General features: G+C 37.8%; 2 protein-coding genes across 2 annotated transcripts; one reads left to right on the forward strand and one right to left on the reverse strand.

Annotated features, from left to right (window-relative positions):
• The first annotated feature begins 969 nt into the window (after window positions 1–969).
• LOC103710890 (protein BUNDLE SHEATH DEFECTIVE 2, chloroplastic) lies at window positions 970–4,564 on the forward strand. Its single transcript, XM_008796814.4, has 4 exons — window positions 970–1,200; window positions 1,331–1,394; window positions 2,883–2,979; window positions 4,269–4,564. Exons 1-4 carry the CDS (start codon window positions 1,066–1,068, stop codon window positions 4,345–4,347), a joined length of 375 nt encoding a protein of 124 aa, XP_008795036.1. The 5' UTR covers window positions 970–1,065; the 3' UTR covers window positions 4,348–4,564.
• Window positions 4,565–5,479: 915 nt separating this feature from the next.
• On the reverse strand, window positions 5,480–10,444 carry LOC103710889 (mitochondrial arginine transporter BAC2). Its single transcript, XM_008796812.4, has 2 exons — window positions 9,976–10,444; window positions 5,480–7,079 (listed from the first exon to the last, which is right to left on the reverse strand). The coding sequence occupies exons 1-2, from the start codon at window positions 10,225–10,227 to the stop codon at window positions 6,384–6,386; spliced, it is 948 nt and encodes a 315-aa protein (XP_008795034.1). The 5' UTR covers window positions 10,228–10,444; the 3' UTR covers window positions 5,480–6,383.
• Window positions 10,445–14,731: the final 4,287 nt, after the last annotated feature.

Below are 14,731 nucleotides of genomic sequence, written 5' to 3' on the forward strand. Positions count from 1 at the left end.
ACGGAATAGAGTCAGTGCCTCCAAAAAAAGGCTCCGGCATGATGTGCTGTGAAGGAGGCGGGCGATCTAGTTTGCCGCACTGTTCGCCTCCCAAAGTACATGTACGACCCAAATAAGTCGAGACTCTTCAACAAGTGGTAAACATTCCAGACTAGTAGATGTAGATCTGACCTGACATGCCCACACCTGATCCATTCAATCATTGTGGCCGAATCGCCCTCCAATAACGTTATTTATTCCTTCAGTATTCTTTTCAGAATTTTATCCAAAACCTAACATATATTCAAGGGTCGACGAGGTTTCGCACTGTTCGCCTTCCGAAGTACATGTACGACCCCAAATGACTCGAGACCCTCCAACAGATGGCAAACATGCAGACTAGTGGGTGTAGATCTGGCCTAGATGCCCATACCTGATCCACTTAATCAATGTGGCCAAATCACCCTCTAACAACGTTATTTATTCCTTCAGTATTCTTTCCAAAACTTTATCCAAAAGCTAACGTATATTCAAGGGCCGACGAGGTCTCGCACTGTTCCCCTCTCGAAGTACACATATGACTACAAATGAGTCGAGATCCTCCAATAGATTGTAAACATTCCAAACTAATGAGTATAATTCTGACCTGACATGCTCACACCTGATTCACTCAATCATTATAGCCGAATCGCCCTCTAACAATGTTATTTATTCCTCCAGTATTTTTTCAAAAACTTTATCCAAAACCTAACGTAGGGTCGACGAGGTCTCACACTTTGTGCCTCCAAAAACAGGAAGCCGGTTTACCTCGCCGACTACATATAAGCACTCGCATTTTTAATGAACATACCCTGCTTAGTTAGAACTATGGGGTGAAACGAGATATGTGCACTAGCCAAAATGAGGAGTGTATTTATCGACGCGCCCAATCAATCCAGTAGCGCACGCGCATTGCACGTGCCCGACAGAGCTAAAATCGACAGGCGGAAGGGGGCAAAAGTTCGGCCTCATCTTCTTCTCCGTCACCCATCGAATCCGACCACCAAGTGCCCGACTCCCCTCCCCCTCTCATCCCCTCCCCTTGGCATGGCGAGCTTCGTGTGCTTCACCCATGTGAATCTCGTCACCTTTTCAACCAAATCATCTAACCCCTCCTCTTCTCTCGCCCACAAGACTGTTGCTATCTCCCTCAGCTCCCGCTTTCAGTCCCTCAAGGCCCAGGTGAGAGTCTCCTTTATCTCTTTCTTTATAGGGATCTCTTAGTAATTTCTAAGTAATACTGGCGATACTTTCAAAGGCTTTAATGTGTTATAATTATGTTGTAAAAATTCTTTTATGTTTCCCTTAACAGGCTTCTGACAGTAATCAAGGAACCAAGCCGAATAGCATTGTCTGTGCTGACTGTGATGGGAATGGTAATGCGAATTGATTTGTGGAAATTTATTATGCTTTCCTTTTTCTCTTTTAGAATTGAATTGGACCATGATGTGATTTGATCTGCCTCTTCTGCTGCTTTTGGTATATATGGGATTTATGTATTGATGGTACTTTCATGGGCATTTTGAGATGCAAATTAATGGCATGTCGATATTACTTGTGTTAAAAGTGATGTAGTTTGGCACTGAAATATACCTTTAGTAAACGGTATAGTATAAATTTTCTTTTAAGAGTTGAGACATCTTTTGCAAACTCTAATTTCCTCTATGGTCTCTACAAAGAGGTAATTTATTTTAAAAAAAATGTATTGGTGGATAAATTTTCAGTTGGCCTGTGACATATGTACTTCACGCACAAACACGCTATCCAGGGATGTGCTTCTCGAGATTTCTTACTGGTTTTGAAAAATATTCAGTAGGCTACATTTTATAAGTTTTATATTATTTTAATTGCTATATAAACAATAGAGTAGGTACAATAGGAATCCATATCCTCAAAAGTAAAATAGCGAGGGCTCTGTTCCATGTTCCATTGTATCAAGTAGCAAAGGAGATGATATAAAGCTCAGTTTCATTGCTATTATTGGCATCAAAGGGTAAAACTGCATAGATAGTCTAGAAAAGCCTCATCCATGGCCTTGTAAAACATTGAGCTAAAGTGAAAGATATATTAAAAGAGTGAGGATGATAAACACCATTGGAAACAGTTGCATTTGTTTTTCTGCACTAGCTGATGGTTACATGTGGAGTCAGCTAATGCTTCTGTTGAAATTTGGAATCTTTTGTATTCAGATGTTCTTAATATATGTTAATTTAGAATAGCCATACACATCTCTTTCTTTCTTGATGAAATGACATCGTCTCAATGCAGATTTTATGTAATTCTTTAATTAAGTGATTTCCATTATCTTCCACTCCACAAGAGAATGCAAGACAGGTTTACTCTGCAACTAAATTGCTTCAGCAAGAGCATTCTTAACATACTCCTTCCTGCCTGAAAATGTCCTTGTAACCTGCATGCTTTTTTTGGCAATACATGTCTATGTATGTGGGGCAAAAAGAAAAAAAAGAAAAAACAGCAATTATTGTTGTGGAAGTGAATTCTGCTTATAACATTTGTCAAGGATAAGACAATTAGATAAGATAGCCCTAGAGCAGCATATGATGGATCAAGTTAAATAACGGACTACAAGTGGGTGGGACAACTCTTCCTTTTTATCATCACGGTATTTATTTGACTTGTCTTGAAGTGTTTCCCATTATTGTGCGGCTGAGTGTAGTGCAGTGAAGATATTATATAAACTAAAAGTCATACTACCAAATGTTATTTGAAGTATTTGGGATCAACCTTTTCGCACTTATCTTACTAAGTTCTTCATTATCTTTTAATGCAAGTGTTAATATTGTTTGGCATGGTACAAAAGACCTCCGATGCCGATTATTGATTTTTTTTTTTCAAATTAACAGGTATCGTATTGTGCAAACAATGCAAAGGAACTGGGGTGAATTCTGTTGATCACTTCAATGGCCAATTCAAAGCAGGTGCATTATGCTGGCTCTGCAGGTATGCCATAAAAGAAATTTATTAACTCTAAGTCCTATTAATTGTTTTTAAATTTATCAGAAGGCTTTCCTATTGAAGAAGTTATTGAATTCTTCTACTGTTCAAGATTGTTTTCAATAAATTATGCACAAAAATGGAGATTGTGCTCTATAATGTTGTTGGACTTTCCGATTTACTTTCCACGATAATTATAATATTATTTATGTTTATTAACATTATGTCGGCCACTTTTTTATAAAAAATATCAATAGTAAAATAGCTTTTGATCAACTCCCTTAGCTAATGAAGTTGTCAAATCATTGGCTCTGGTCAGATGTAATTGCTCTAGTTTGTTCAAAAGAATTAGTGGGTTAACATTGTGCATCCATCCTGCAAGTCTCCGAGGTCCATATCTGCATCCCCTCCCATTAGTAGGAGGTGCCACAATCAAAATGGGACTAAGACTATTTTTTTACCATTATCTCCTCTCTCTCTCTCATAAACCACTCAACAAAGTTTGTATGTCTGCTTAATTAAGTATGTTTTTGCCCATTTGGGTGAAAGAAACATAGATTCCCTACAAACCTTTCTAACTTCTCTGTCAGCAGCTGATTTCTTATAGTTTAAAGTTGATTAGTGTCAAGATTAAGCTTAGATGTACTTCATATATGTTGAGCACCTACAAAATGAAATATCACATTACCAATTATACTACTGTACTTTGTTGCTTATTCCATGGTGTTAATGCATCGCCCCCAACTTAGGCTCTTAACACAATAATTATTGAAGCCTAAGGAAATTGGTTAGAGCAGTGCTTTCTTCATATATTTGATAAAATTGGGCACTGCACTCTGGACTAGATTTGTTCACCTTGCAAAAAGCTACTCTCAAGCATTATTACTTTTGTAATGTGGTACCATAAATATTTGATCCTGGGTTTAGATCAGCAGATGCTTTAGACTTCTATGGCAAGCTTAACACATTTTGTCATGCCCATTAATTTAACAAAATTGAGAATGCTTTGTTATTTTTGCACCTATTTAAGAAGACAATGGTGGCTAGCTAGGATGCTGCTTCAGTTTGCATTCACGCGCCATCAAATATTTAGACATTGCATGCAAGTCTTGCCTGTGCATCAAACATTCTGTACCAATCCACTTTTACAGTTACAAGATTTCAGGTGTTGCATTTTTCCTACAAACAATCATGACTACGCATGTGACTACACTGGTTGGAGGAGAAGTTAATCTGCGGCCTAGTTAGATGGACTCTATTTTGCATCTGATGCTTATTGTGTTTTATTTTTCCAGAGGCAAGCGGGAAATCTTATGCGGGAATTGCAACGGAGCGGGCTTTCTGGGCGGTTTCTTGAGCTCCTTTGATGACTAGTTGTTGTTAAAAAAATGCTTCATATTTTCACATGTTCCTTAGATACAAAGGAATTTTCCATCTCATATATGTTGTGTTGAATTCTGAAAATGAATGCTTCTGTTACTCAGCATTATGTTTTGCAGGGTTGGCATTAGTATTTGTTGTAAAAATTTCAGAAACAAGGGTGGCAAATTGTTTCAGTTAGAGATATAACATGCTTCCAGACTATCTATAATTTCAGGCTTGTGATACACCTATCAGCGATGCATTATGCTATCAAGCAAATGAACAAATGTATAGCATTTAAATTTATTCCTGTGCTAGTTTTGCACATTATTAGAGGACAAGACCACTTCTAGTTAAATTCCTAGTTTCTCATATGAGCCGGCCATTGAAATCAACCTAGAAAAGGCTGATGAAAATCTTACAGACTCGGAGTACTAACTAGAGATTATTTCTTCTCCTCTTTCCAACTTTCGATGACATATTTGTGGATTTTAGGATAACTGTCACTGGAGTGGAATCTGCTAAAAGGTGGAGGAAAGAAGTAGAAGGCCGTGCATGGACCACCGATCCCAAAGATTTTGAGGCACCAAAATTCGTTTGGAAAAGGATACTTTCTGTATTCAGGATTTCTTAAGATTGTGGGGCTGATCCTACCGAGTTACTCCTTTCCACCACCTTTCAGGATTCATTTCTATATTCCAGATTTCCGGGATTGCCGGGCTGATCCTCCCGACTTACTCCCTTCCACCACCTTTCTGTATTCCAGATTTCCTAGGATTTTGAGGCACCCAAATTCATTTCGACAGGATACTTTCTGTATTCCAGATTTTTTAGCATTGAGCGCCCGTTTGGTTTGTGACTGAAATCCGAATCAAAATAGAAATAGCCATATCTTCTGACACATTTGGTTTGTGATCATGATCTTGGATTGGGATTTGAATGCTAAAGCAGAATAGAATTTGGGTTTTGGGGACTTGGGGTATTTTATTCCCTCCCGAAATCGAAATGGAAACGAGATTTCTTCCAACTAAATGGCTGAAATAAGAGATACTCATTCGCATTTCCATTCTATAATCCAACTCCCTCCACCCAAACATGCCCTCAATTTAACTGATTCCCTCATCCTGGAAGTTGCCTGCAGGCATGACAACCAAATGGACACCGATTCCAACAGCTCTAAATGAATATAGAGAGATAACATTAGAATTCAGTACAAACGGTCTAACTTATATATGGCCAGTGACCACCATCATAATCCAAACCCACCTAAAATTAACCGAGTCCTAATAGCAGCAGACAGGTTCAGATTTTGTCAAGTTACAGGTATTGGCTGAAATTTCAACTCGTCTGTCTACTGATACAAAGGAGAGTTCTGGGCTTCTCATTTTTTTCTGCTTTAGCAGTCTTAAGCTGTATAGAAAGAGCTTCAGGCCTCAGGCGAGTCAACTGAGAGAGGGCTTTAAGCTTCCCTAGATATATATTAGGATTGCTATTAGCCTTTGCATCGATGCCTCAGAAAGCTTCAGGTATAGCTAAGACGAGAAAACGTACTGCAAGCAGAAGAGTTTCTGAAAATTCTTAAAAGACCAGTTGTGTGCCATCCAACTAAATGACTGCTCCCGTCCAAATAGCTCAAATAAGGCGCAACCTCAACATCTTATAAGATGTCATATGACTGCAAATGACTGGAAGCCGTCCTTGTAACTCAGCTGCCTGTATTCAGTATGTGGCAATCCAATGAGGAAGGACCTCTATTTTGTTAAAGCTCGTGCAGTACAGAAGGAGATTTTTGCGAAAGACCTAGTCTGTCACATCTCATGGATGTAAAATGAGAGGTGCAGCAATTCTCCAAATAATTTACACAGCAGGGGGGTTCAATATACTGCAGTAAGATCTGAGAATAAAATCAAACTAATAAATGATCTGAGCCACTTATTCACAATAACAACCATGTAATGATATATTTGGAGAAACATACGAAGGTGAAGTCATGTAGCAATGCTAAAATGAGTATAATGGAGGCCTCTTTTGACTTGCAATGAGCAAACTCAGTTCTCCTCCATCATGATTGGTTGGTTGTTATTAACCAAGTATCTTAGAGCCAACTCATATGCAGAGAAGATGGCACCATTGACAACAAAGGCCCGGGTGACGGCAGTTCCCAATCCGCGCCACAGCACAGATAAGCCTTCTTCTTGCACACTCTTCCGAAGGCAATCAACAATGCCACGGTACTTTGGTGGTGGTTGGTCTCCCTGAGGCGCTGATTGTGCCTGAAGTCTGGATTTTACCACATCCAATGGGTAGCAACAGACCCAACTGGCCACTCCTGCCAACCCCCCAGCAAAAAGCATTGTTCCCACGGTTTCCTGACCACTTTTCCGGCAGCCAGGGTGAAGCTGCTCTCTCGCATTCTCATAGGTCCAGAAGTAGACCCCATGTGAAGGCGCATCACGGAGAACAGTGATGGACAGGCCTCGGTATAAACCCCGAATTCCTTCCTTTCTTAAAATTTCCTTGGCCATGCCAACTGGCCCTAGGCGAGGACTTCCATGACGCTTGTTCCCTATCATCCTTAGTTGAAGTTGTATCTTTACAAGCTCGACTGGGCTTAACAGCAATGTCTGAATAGCACCTGTTCCAACTCCAGCTAGTGCAACACTTCTGTATGATGGAGGTTCGTTCATGTTGTTTGCATCGAAAGCTCTTGACAAGACTGCAAACACCTGGAAGACCATAGCATTCTGCAACAAGAAAAAGCCTGAATCGGAAAAAGCATCTCGATTGCACACATTCTTATCTACTAAATAATGAAGCTGAAAGAATTGCATGATAGAAAAGGTAGTTTGGGGTTCCAAATGTGTATGTCCTAGCACTTTATTTTTTATAAATGTGGCAAAATTCATGAGATCACTTTCACATCATTGGTATCAGAGCTTGTAATGGTTCCACATATATGGCTGTTCTACTTCATAGTTTTGATGACCTAAAACCTAACCTGAAGAAACCACAAGCATGAAGAGCAAGTTTCCATAGCAAGTACACAATTATGTGCATATGTTAATGAAGTGTGTTTGAAATGGTAACAACCATGCTGCTCCAGATTTTTTATGATTAGATATTACGTAATAGTTCCATCTGGACCTATTTCAGTAGGTAACCATAAAAATCTAAGTTGTTTTGCAATGTCAAGGGTGGCACTGGCATGTTTGGGTTCCTCTGATTACTGCTCGCAGGTGCCCCTGCAGATGCTATATCTCATTTCAAAACTGAAAGTTTGGCATGGTGCAGTCCATAATGGGCCTGCAAATATGAACCTCGGAACCTTTGACAATATTTCATTCTAATATGTCATAATCATTGCTTTGAGTAACTTGTAAGCATGTCTTCTCTTTATGTCCAGGAGCATTATTCTACTGCTACAACTTATAATCCATAGATTCAAGAATATTAATCAGTGAATCAATATAATGTTCTGTTTATGTGCAGAGAATCTTGAGTATGAAATGACTACAAAACCAAGAATTGGTGGGGCTCTCCTGTTTATCTTTACTTCAATTTTTTTTTTTTCAAACTTCGTCTCCTATCAATAATATGGAGTCGTCAGTTAAATAACTCAGTGCAAATTTATCACCAACTTGCCTCTGTATCTAATTCCATCATGCAGGGGAGTTGCTCTGAGCATCAAAAGCAGACTGCAATATGGCACACACTTGCCTTTTCATCAGACTATCACAACCAATAGCCATAGATTTTCTGATATGCCATGGTTGATCAGTAGGCCCTCTGGTCTCTAATCGCCTTGTTGGTCTATGATGGCACATGAACATCAAGCAGAAAATCTTCATGCAATTTGGTACATAAATGGAAGCACAAAAAGCAACATACCTGATTTAAAAGTTGAAATGTCCTCTAGAAAGAAAACAAGACATGCCATCTACATCTGTATTCCTATAACTCAAGTACTTGTTTTGAATTTATGGTACCATCACAAGGCAATCCAATGTTCAAAAAAAAAACAGCAGATTGTAACTTCTAGCATATTGTGAAACAAACAAGTCAGTATTCTTCAATAATTTTAAGAGCTTGGCTTGATTGTGTTCATTAAACTGAAAACAAACATAATATTCCTAACTACTCTAAATTTGACTTTCATAGATGGTCCTCTGACAGTTCTCTGCTCAGGGAATCATTCTGCTACATTACTTTCTAAAAAGGGGTTTTGATGCCAGATTCTGTATGGGAACCTCTAAAGCAACTCTATTGGAAGGTTATCAGAAACTTATTATAATATGACGTGCACAGTATCTAAAGTAGTGTATTCCAACAAGGGAAAAAAGTACTGGAGGAGCTTTCTAATTCTTCGATCAAGAATCTAAAATTCCAACAGAGACAACATCATGTGGGGCTTCTCTGTTTAGGTTCGCTTGGATGTGATCCTCAGTGTTGTACACACACACACACACAGATATATATAACTATCTCAGAGGATATTCACTGAGTGTCAACAGCAGACTGCCTGTTTATCACAGATGCCAGTTCATGAAACTGCTATATTTTTAAACTATCTCAACAAATGACCACAAATGTATTCTCAAAAGGTTTTAAGAAGTTGCTTCGTCGGTCCATGATAAAAAATTTAGTTTAACTGAAAATTCTTTACACGATACTGGATATGTCAAAAGAAGCAAGGATGAGGAACTGCACGCGGGCTGAAATATTCTTTGCAGAGAAAATAATTGCAGACTACATCTTCCTTTATCTAGAAGTAGTTTTATCATGTTACTGGCGGTTCCACTACGAGCAGGCCATTCTTTACATGAGCCAAAATGACATAAATGTAGTTACTATATAGTGTTAAAGAAAAAGATTATTTTTTGAGGGAAAAAAGGGAAAAGAAAAAGTCAGCATTATGAAACCAAGTATTTTGAAAAGCAACAGGCCGGCATTGATTTCTTTTAGTCATATCCTCCATGTTACCGCAATTATTCTTCTTTCTTTTTACTTCTAGGAGAATGAACCAAAAGCTTAACTGCAATGTTTTATCTTACCGAGGCCTTAATCTTAATTGAATTAGGAGGAGCTCAACGAAAATAATTCATGCCCGCAATAGTAATATGGAACATAGAATTGCTTAGATTGTGTCTGCAAATTTGTGCATGCCTAGGTAATGTTCCAGATTACTACATTTCATGATTGGACTTCTATTTCTATGTCTATTATTAAGCTATAGCGTCCTAGAACAATATTATGTCGATCCTACCAAACCATTGATCGTATCTCTTAAATTTGCCATTTGCTGGGATCCTCTAATCGACCTTTTTCAAATTCCCCCGAGCAGAGAAACTAAGGCAGCATATTCCAACAAAAGCAAAATAGTGTTCGAGATGCCCTTTTTCCCGAATACCTGGATGCAATCCTTAAATTCTTCGTTTATTATTCCTCTGTTTATTCATTTCTTTACTCATGATCTACTTCTTTTCTTTAATTAGCGGTATGGTTTTGTATCAACACGATTCTTTACACGATCTTGGGACTGAAAAAAGAAAGAAAACCGCACCTCAACTCCTTTTTCGATCTGAAAGAGAAAAGAATAACAATAATGGATAGTAAGAAGACGACGTGGAAGGATCTACGTACCTGGAAAGTGACGGAGGCGAGGGGGGCGGCCATGCCTCGGTAAAGCGCCGCCGGGCCCTCCGCCGCGACGATGCTGCGGAGGAGCCCGACGGCGGAGATGGGGCGGCGGTCGATGGAAGAGGCGGGCTGCTGCAGCCTGATCCTGAGGGTGTCGAGGGGATGTCCGGAGATGACCCCGGCCATGCCCCCGAACCCTCCCGCCACGAACTCCTTTCCCCAGCTGCTCGCCAAGAACTCCGGCCAGAACTCCATCGCCCCACATTCCACAGCTCCTCCCTCCCAACCCCACCAATATAACCAAATACCAAACCAAATTCTCTTTCTCCCCCCTTATATAATTATAATATTTTAGGAAGACAAAAAAGTAGAGAGATGGAGCTAAAACCTGCGAGGGAGTTATGCTTTGGAAAGAGAAGGAGCGAGGAGGGCGGTTCGAGGGAGGAAGAGAGACCCGCGGGCATGGTCATCGGTCCCGAGAGATCTAATTTGATGGGCTGGGAGACGCCCGCGCGGTACAGGGTGGGGCCGGGGGCGCGGAGGAAACGGCCAAACGCTCGGTTCCGAGGGCGGCGATTTGCGCGGCCAGGCCACGGGCGCATATCTCGGCCATTGGCTTGGAATCGTGGGTATGTTGGCCGTTGTTGGCTCTATTTTCTTCGGTAAAAGCGGCAATAGTAATATAATAAGAATTTTGGCGGACGGGTTAGAAATAATGAAGTCGGCATCATGACTCAAAGCGTGAAGGAACTAAGGAAGTAGCGTGCCGTTGGAAAGGAGAGGAGACGGACGACGACAGGCGTCAGCGGCGGCGTGGTCCCAATGTGCCATGGGAGGAGAGAGAGAGCTCACGTGGTCCGCCGGGGAGTGCAGGAGGAAAAAATAAAACATGCGGCTTTGTCGCTGTCAAGCCGGAACGGACACGTGGTGAGTGGTGACACGTCTTTGGCGATTCGGCCGCTTGCGTGGTACCTGGAACTAGTTGTGAAAAGCTTGCTCTGCTGTCACGCTGAAAGACTTTTTTATAAATGAGCTGTTATGGTGAAAGATATTTGTTACACTTTAGCTTTTCAAATTCATCATTTGATCGTATAACAAACATTCAAAAATCATGCAAATAGATGAATAAAATTGCTCAAAATACTTTAAAATCTCTACAAAAAATAGTTTAATATTAGACATCATGAAAAAAAATCAATCATTTTTTCTATATGACTCCTGCTATAACGACATAAATAATTTTTCATCTAAAATTAATATAATATATAAATTAATTATGGAATTATCAAGTCAATGATTATGAACTTAAACTTTTTTATGGGTTGTAAGTATACATCTGTCTTGGTCGGAAATTTATCCCCAAAAATAGATATTTTATGTCTATGTTAGCATATTTGAATTGCTTTATCTGAATATGTATTTATTTGTCAGTTAAAATTGTCTAATCATCTCTATAAATAGTTTTAACCAAGTTTTGAGAGAAGAGGAAAGGTGTTTATTTTCAATTAGACCCTTCAATTAAAATTTATAATTTACAGTCAACTATTTGACTACAAATTTAGTTGAATAAAGCTAAAAAGTGGATCTTTTCGTATTTATGATGGATTTCTCTGATTCATGCATGTTTGTGGTGCAATTGCATGAGATTTCATATAAATTTGATTCAAATATATGGGCAACCAGTTGCATGTGCACCAAGCTCCCTTTTGTGAACAGCTCAAGATGGCTTATAAATGACAAGCTTGTCCGCTTTGACAGAGCTACGAAATAAATTGAACTTGAGAATTTTCCACACCTTAATAACAAATCCAAATTAAAAGAGTTGATGTTGTCAAAGGGGAGAGGAAGAATTGGAGCTTGGCCAATCGATTCTTTCCTTTTATTGTTTACAGAAAATAAGAGAATTGGAACTTAACCTGACTTGATAATAGGCTAGTTCAAGCTTGGTTCAAATGATAATTTAATGGGTTAAGTTTGGGTGCATGACCGACCTCAACTCAATCTCAGTACCGCTTGATGTGGAGTGCAAGACCATAAAGTAGGGCATTTCGAATTTGTATTGCTTGATTGGTTGTGGGAATGATGTGGTATCGAGCTAAGCCATGTTCCATGCGGATAGAAGGGAATAATCTTTTTTACTGTCAAGCTATTAGCTTATTTTGGTCGCCAAGTACTATTTTTTTAATTATTCTTCTTTATGCCACACACCCCCTTCTAATGCTTATTTTTGCGGTGTCTATATTTTAATTATTATCTATTTATACATTAGTTTTTATAAAAAAAAGTATGAAAAAACGATTTGAAAGCCCCTCAGGTATACCACATTTTAAACTACTCCCGGTCAAAGTAACACGGGCCTTGACCCAGACACGTACGAGGTCCAAAATGGTCTGGTTTGTCCATGAAGCAAGCAAACTTCTCCAAAAAAAAAATATATAAGGCAGGTGGAAGCCACCCAAATGAAAACTTGCGAACTTCATATTGGTGACGTGGCCTAGTTTTCAGAGGAACGAAGGTAGCTGCAGGAAATTTGAAGTGATGCCACGGAGCAATTCAAGCAGCAAGGCGGGTTTTTCGATGAATAATTGGAGCGGAAGCATTGAAGCTATTGTTCCTATAAAGATACTAATCCACAAGAGTCTTAACAGACTTAAAAACGAGGTATAGGTGGTGTGCCTGCCCTTGGAATTTATATTAATTTCTATTTATTTCATAGGTATTGTGCAGCTTCTAGTTCATGTAATTCTATTATTCTAACTAGTATAAGTTTTTAGTTGGATTAGGTCTAGTAGCTTCTTTCCTTCACATATAAAAGTTTTCTAAATTAAAAAAATTGTATTGGTGTGGATTGCTTGATTATTTTATTTGTTAATTGTTTAAGTAAATTATAAAGACTATTGTTGTTTGGTGAGTGATATCACATTTAATTATACAAAGAGGAAAAAAAAGTTTGCCGACTTTGAAATTTATGTTGATTCCTATTTATTCAATAGCTGCCCCACGCCCTATGATCTTGTAAACAAGAGCCAACATGCCAAGAATTTGAGGAGTGGACCTTTTCTTTTACGGATAAATGGGAGAAGTGAGACACTTTCTGGAGTCTGACTACTTCACAATATGTCACAGGATCTAATACATCCAAGCGGAAGCCATCATCGATATAGTTGCATTCTTGTCCGTGGACCTCCCCAAAGTTGTTGTCTGTGTTAAATAAAAAAATTTCTTGACGCGGAAATTTTTTTTTGTTTTGTTTTTTTGTTTTTTTGAGAGAGAGTAGTCCACCACAGAAACATGTTTCGTTCGAAAGTCAGAGTGGAAGCAGGCGCCGAAGTTCCTCACGTGAAACGCTTGTAGTTTGCTTCTTGGTGTTGATGTCATTTGCATCCAGGCCCCTATCATTTTCCTATGTATTGTTAATGCGAGTTCGAAGGGGTTTTTTTTTGTGTTTTGTGTTTTTTATTTTCCAAAAGTTTATAATGTGCATCTTCTATCTTCAAAAATTTTAATTTTTTATCATCTATAAACATTCACTGCAAAAAATCATAGAATTGGTGGTATTATTTTAATGGCATGTTCAAAAAATAATTGGAAAGCAACAATTTATCCCGTATTTATGATAAATTAAGGGGTATTAGTTTGTAATTCATCTTTATCCTATAATCATGACATTATTTTTATAATTCTTTTTTTAAAAAAAAGTATGAAATAACACTTTTTCTGCATTTGTGATAAATTTCAACGAATTAATTTGTTGCTTATTTTTATTTTTTATTGATAAGTCATAAATACTATTTGAAGATGTGATCGGCAGACATGAAATAAAAATACCGACAAAAAGTATATAACATTAATGCCAAGTTCAATTATGATCCAAAGATAGAGAAGTGTAAGATTGATTTAGCCAAGGATTCGCCTCATTGATTTGATTAAATTTTACATTAAAAATATGCTAAAATTATAAATTATTTAAATAAAAATATATAATATCGCTATTACTCTTTAATTGTAACATAAAATAAAACTATTCATATTTCAAAGAACTTGCAGCAATAATATAAAGATACAAGAATAGTTTGAAATTATTGATATTTTTAAATGTTTTGAATAAAATGGTTTTGCAAAATATCATAAAATCAAGTTTTTCACCTTTTATTTTTATCAAAGGAAAAAAGATTGATTTTGTATGAAAATAAATAATTATTAAAATATTAAATATCAAAATATATTTCACATGAGTATATTTTATAACATGAATAAACTTTTATTAACTAAAATAAACTTTAACTCTAATTAAATAAGTCATTACCATGGCAGTTGAATGGTTCTTTCCCAATCTAGGAATCATTGGTTCTACTCCCTTGTAGGTGGTATATAAAACAATATTTGTTTGACACTTTTAACAATATTAGGTGTATAATAGGTGCCCAAGGATTCTATGATTTTTTTATAGTGGTTACATTAATTTTGTGGCTATCGATTAATGTATAAGAATTGGAAAACACAAGGATCACTTTTGACAAATACGGCCATTATTAATAGTTTAGTGTGTAAGAATTGAAGAAAACGAGGATCACTATTAACAAATATGAATATTAGCATGTTTGAGAAATTACTAAACTCTTGCATTTTATAGATGTAGGGATATAAACCTCAACACTTATTTGATAGTTTTTAAAATACAGGGGATACAATGGATGATATTTCCAAATTTTTTTGGCAATTTTTAACCGCTAGAGATTCTATGATTCTTGTATGATTA

This window comes from Phoenix dactylifera, chromosome 8 (assembly GCF_009389715.1).
Source record: "Phoenix dactylifera cultivar Barhee BC4 chromosome 8, palm_55x_up_171113_PBpolish2nd_filt_p, whole genome shotgun sequence".
NCBI lineage: Eukaryota > Viridiplantae > Streptophyta > Magnoliopsida > Arecales > Arecaceae > Phoenix > Phoenix dactylifera.

Excerpts from the sequence above, each read along its gene's own strand:
- LOC103710890 (XM_008796814.4), top strand. The coding sequence starts at position 1,066 with ATGGCGAGCTTCGTGTGCTTCACCCATGTGAATCTCGTCACCTTTTCA. Across the intron at positions 1,395-2,882 it reads TGCTGACTGTGATGGGAATG|GTATCGTATTGTGCAAACAA; the intron begins GTAATGCGAATT and ends TCAAATTAACAG. Across the intron at positions 2,980-4,268 it reads GCATTATGCTGGCTCTGCAG|AGGCAAGCGGGAAATCTTAT; the intron begins GTATGCCATAAA and ends TTATTTTTCCAG.
- LOC103710889 (XM_008796812.4), bottom strand. The coding sequence starts at position 10,227 with ATGGAGTTCTGGCCGGAGTTCTTGGCGAGCAGCTGGGGAAAGGAGTTC. Across the intron at positions 7,080-9,975 it reads TCGCCTCCGTCACTTTCCAG|AATGCTATGGTCTTCCAGGT; the intron begins GTACGTAGATCC and ends TTCTTGTTGCAG.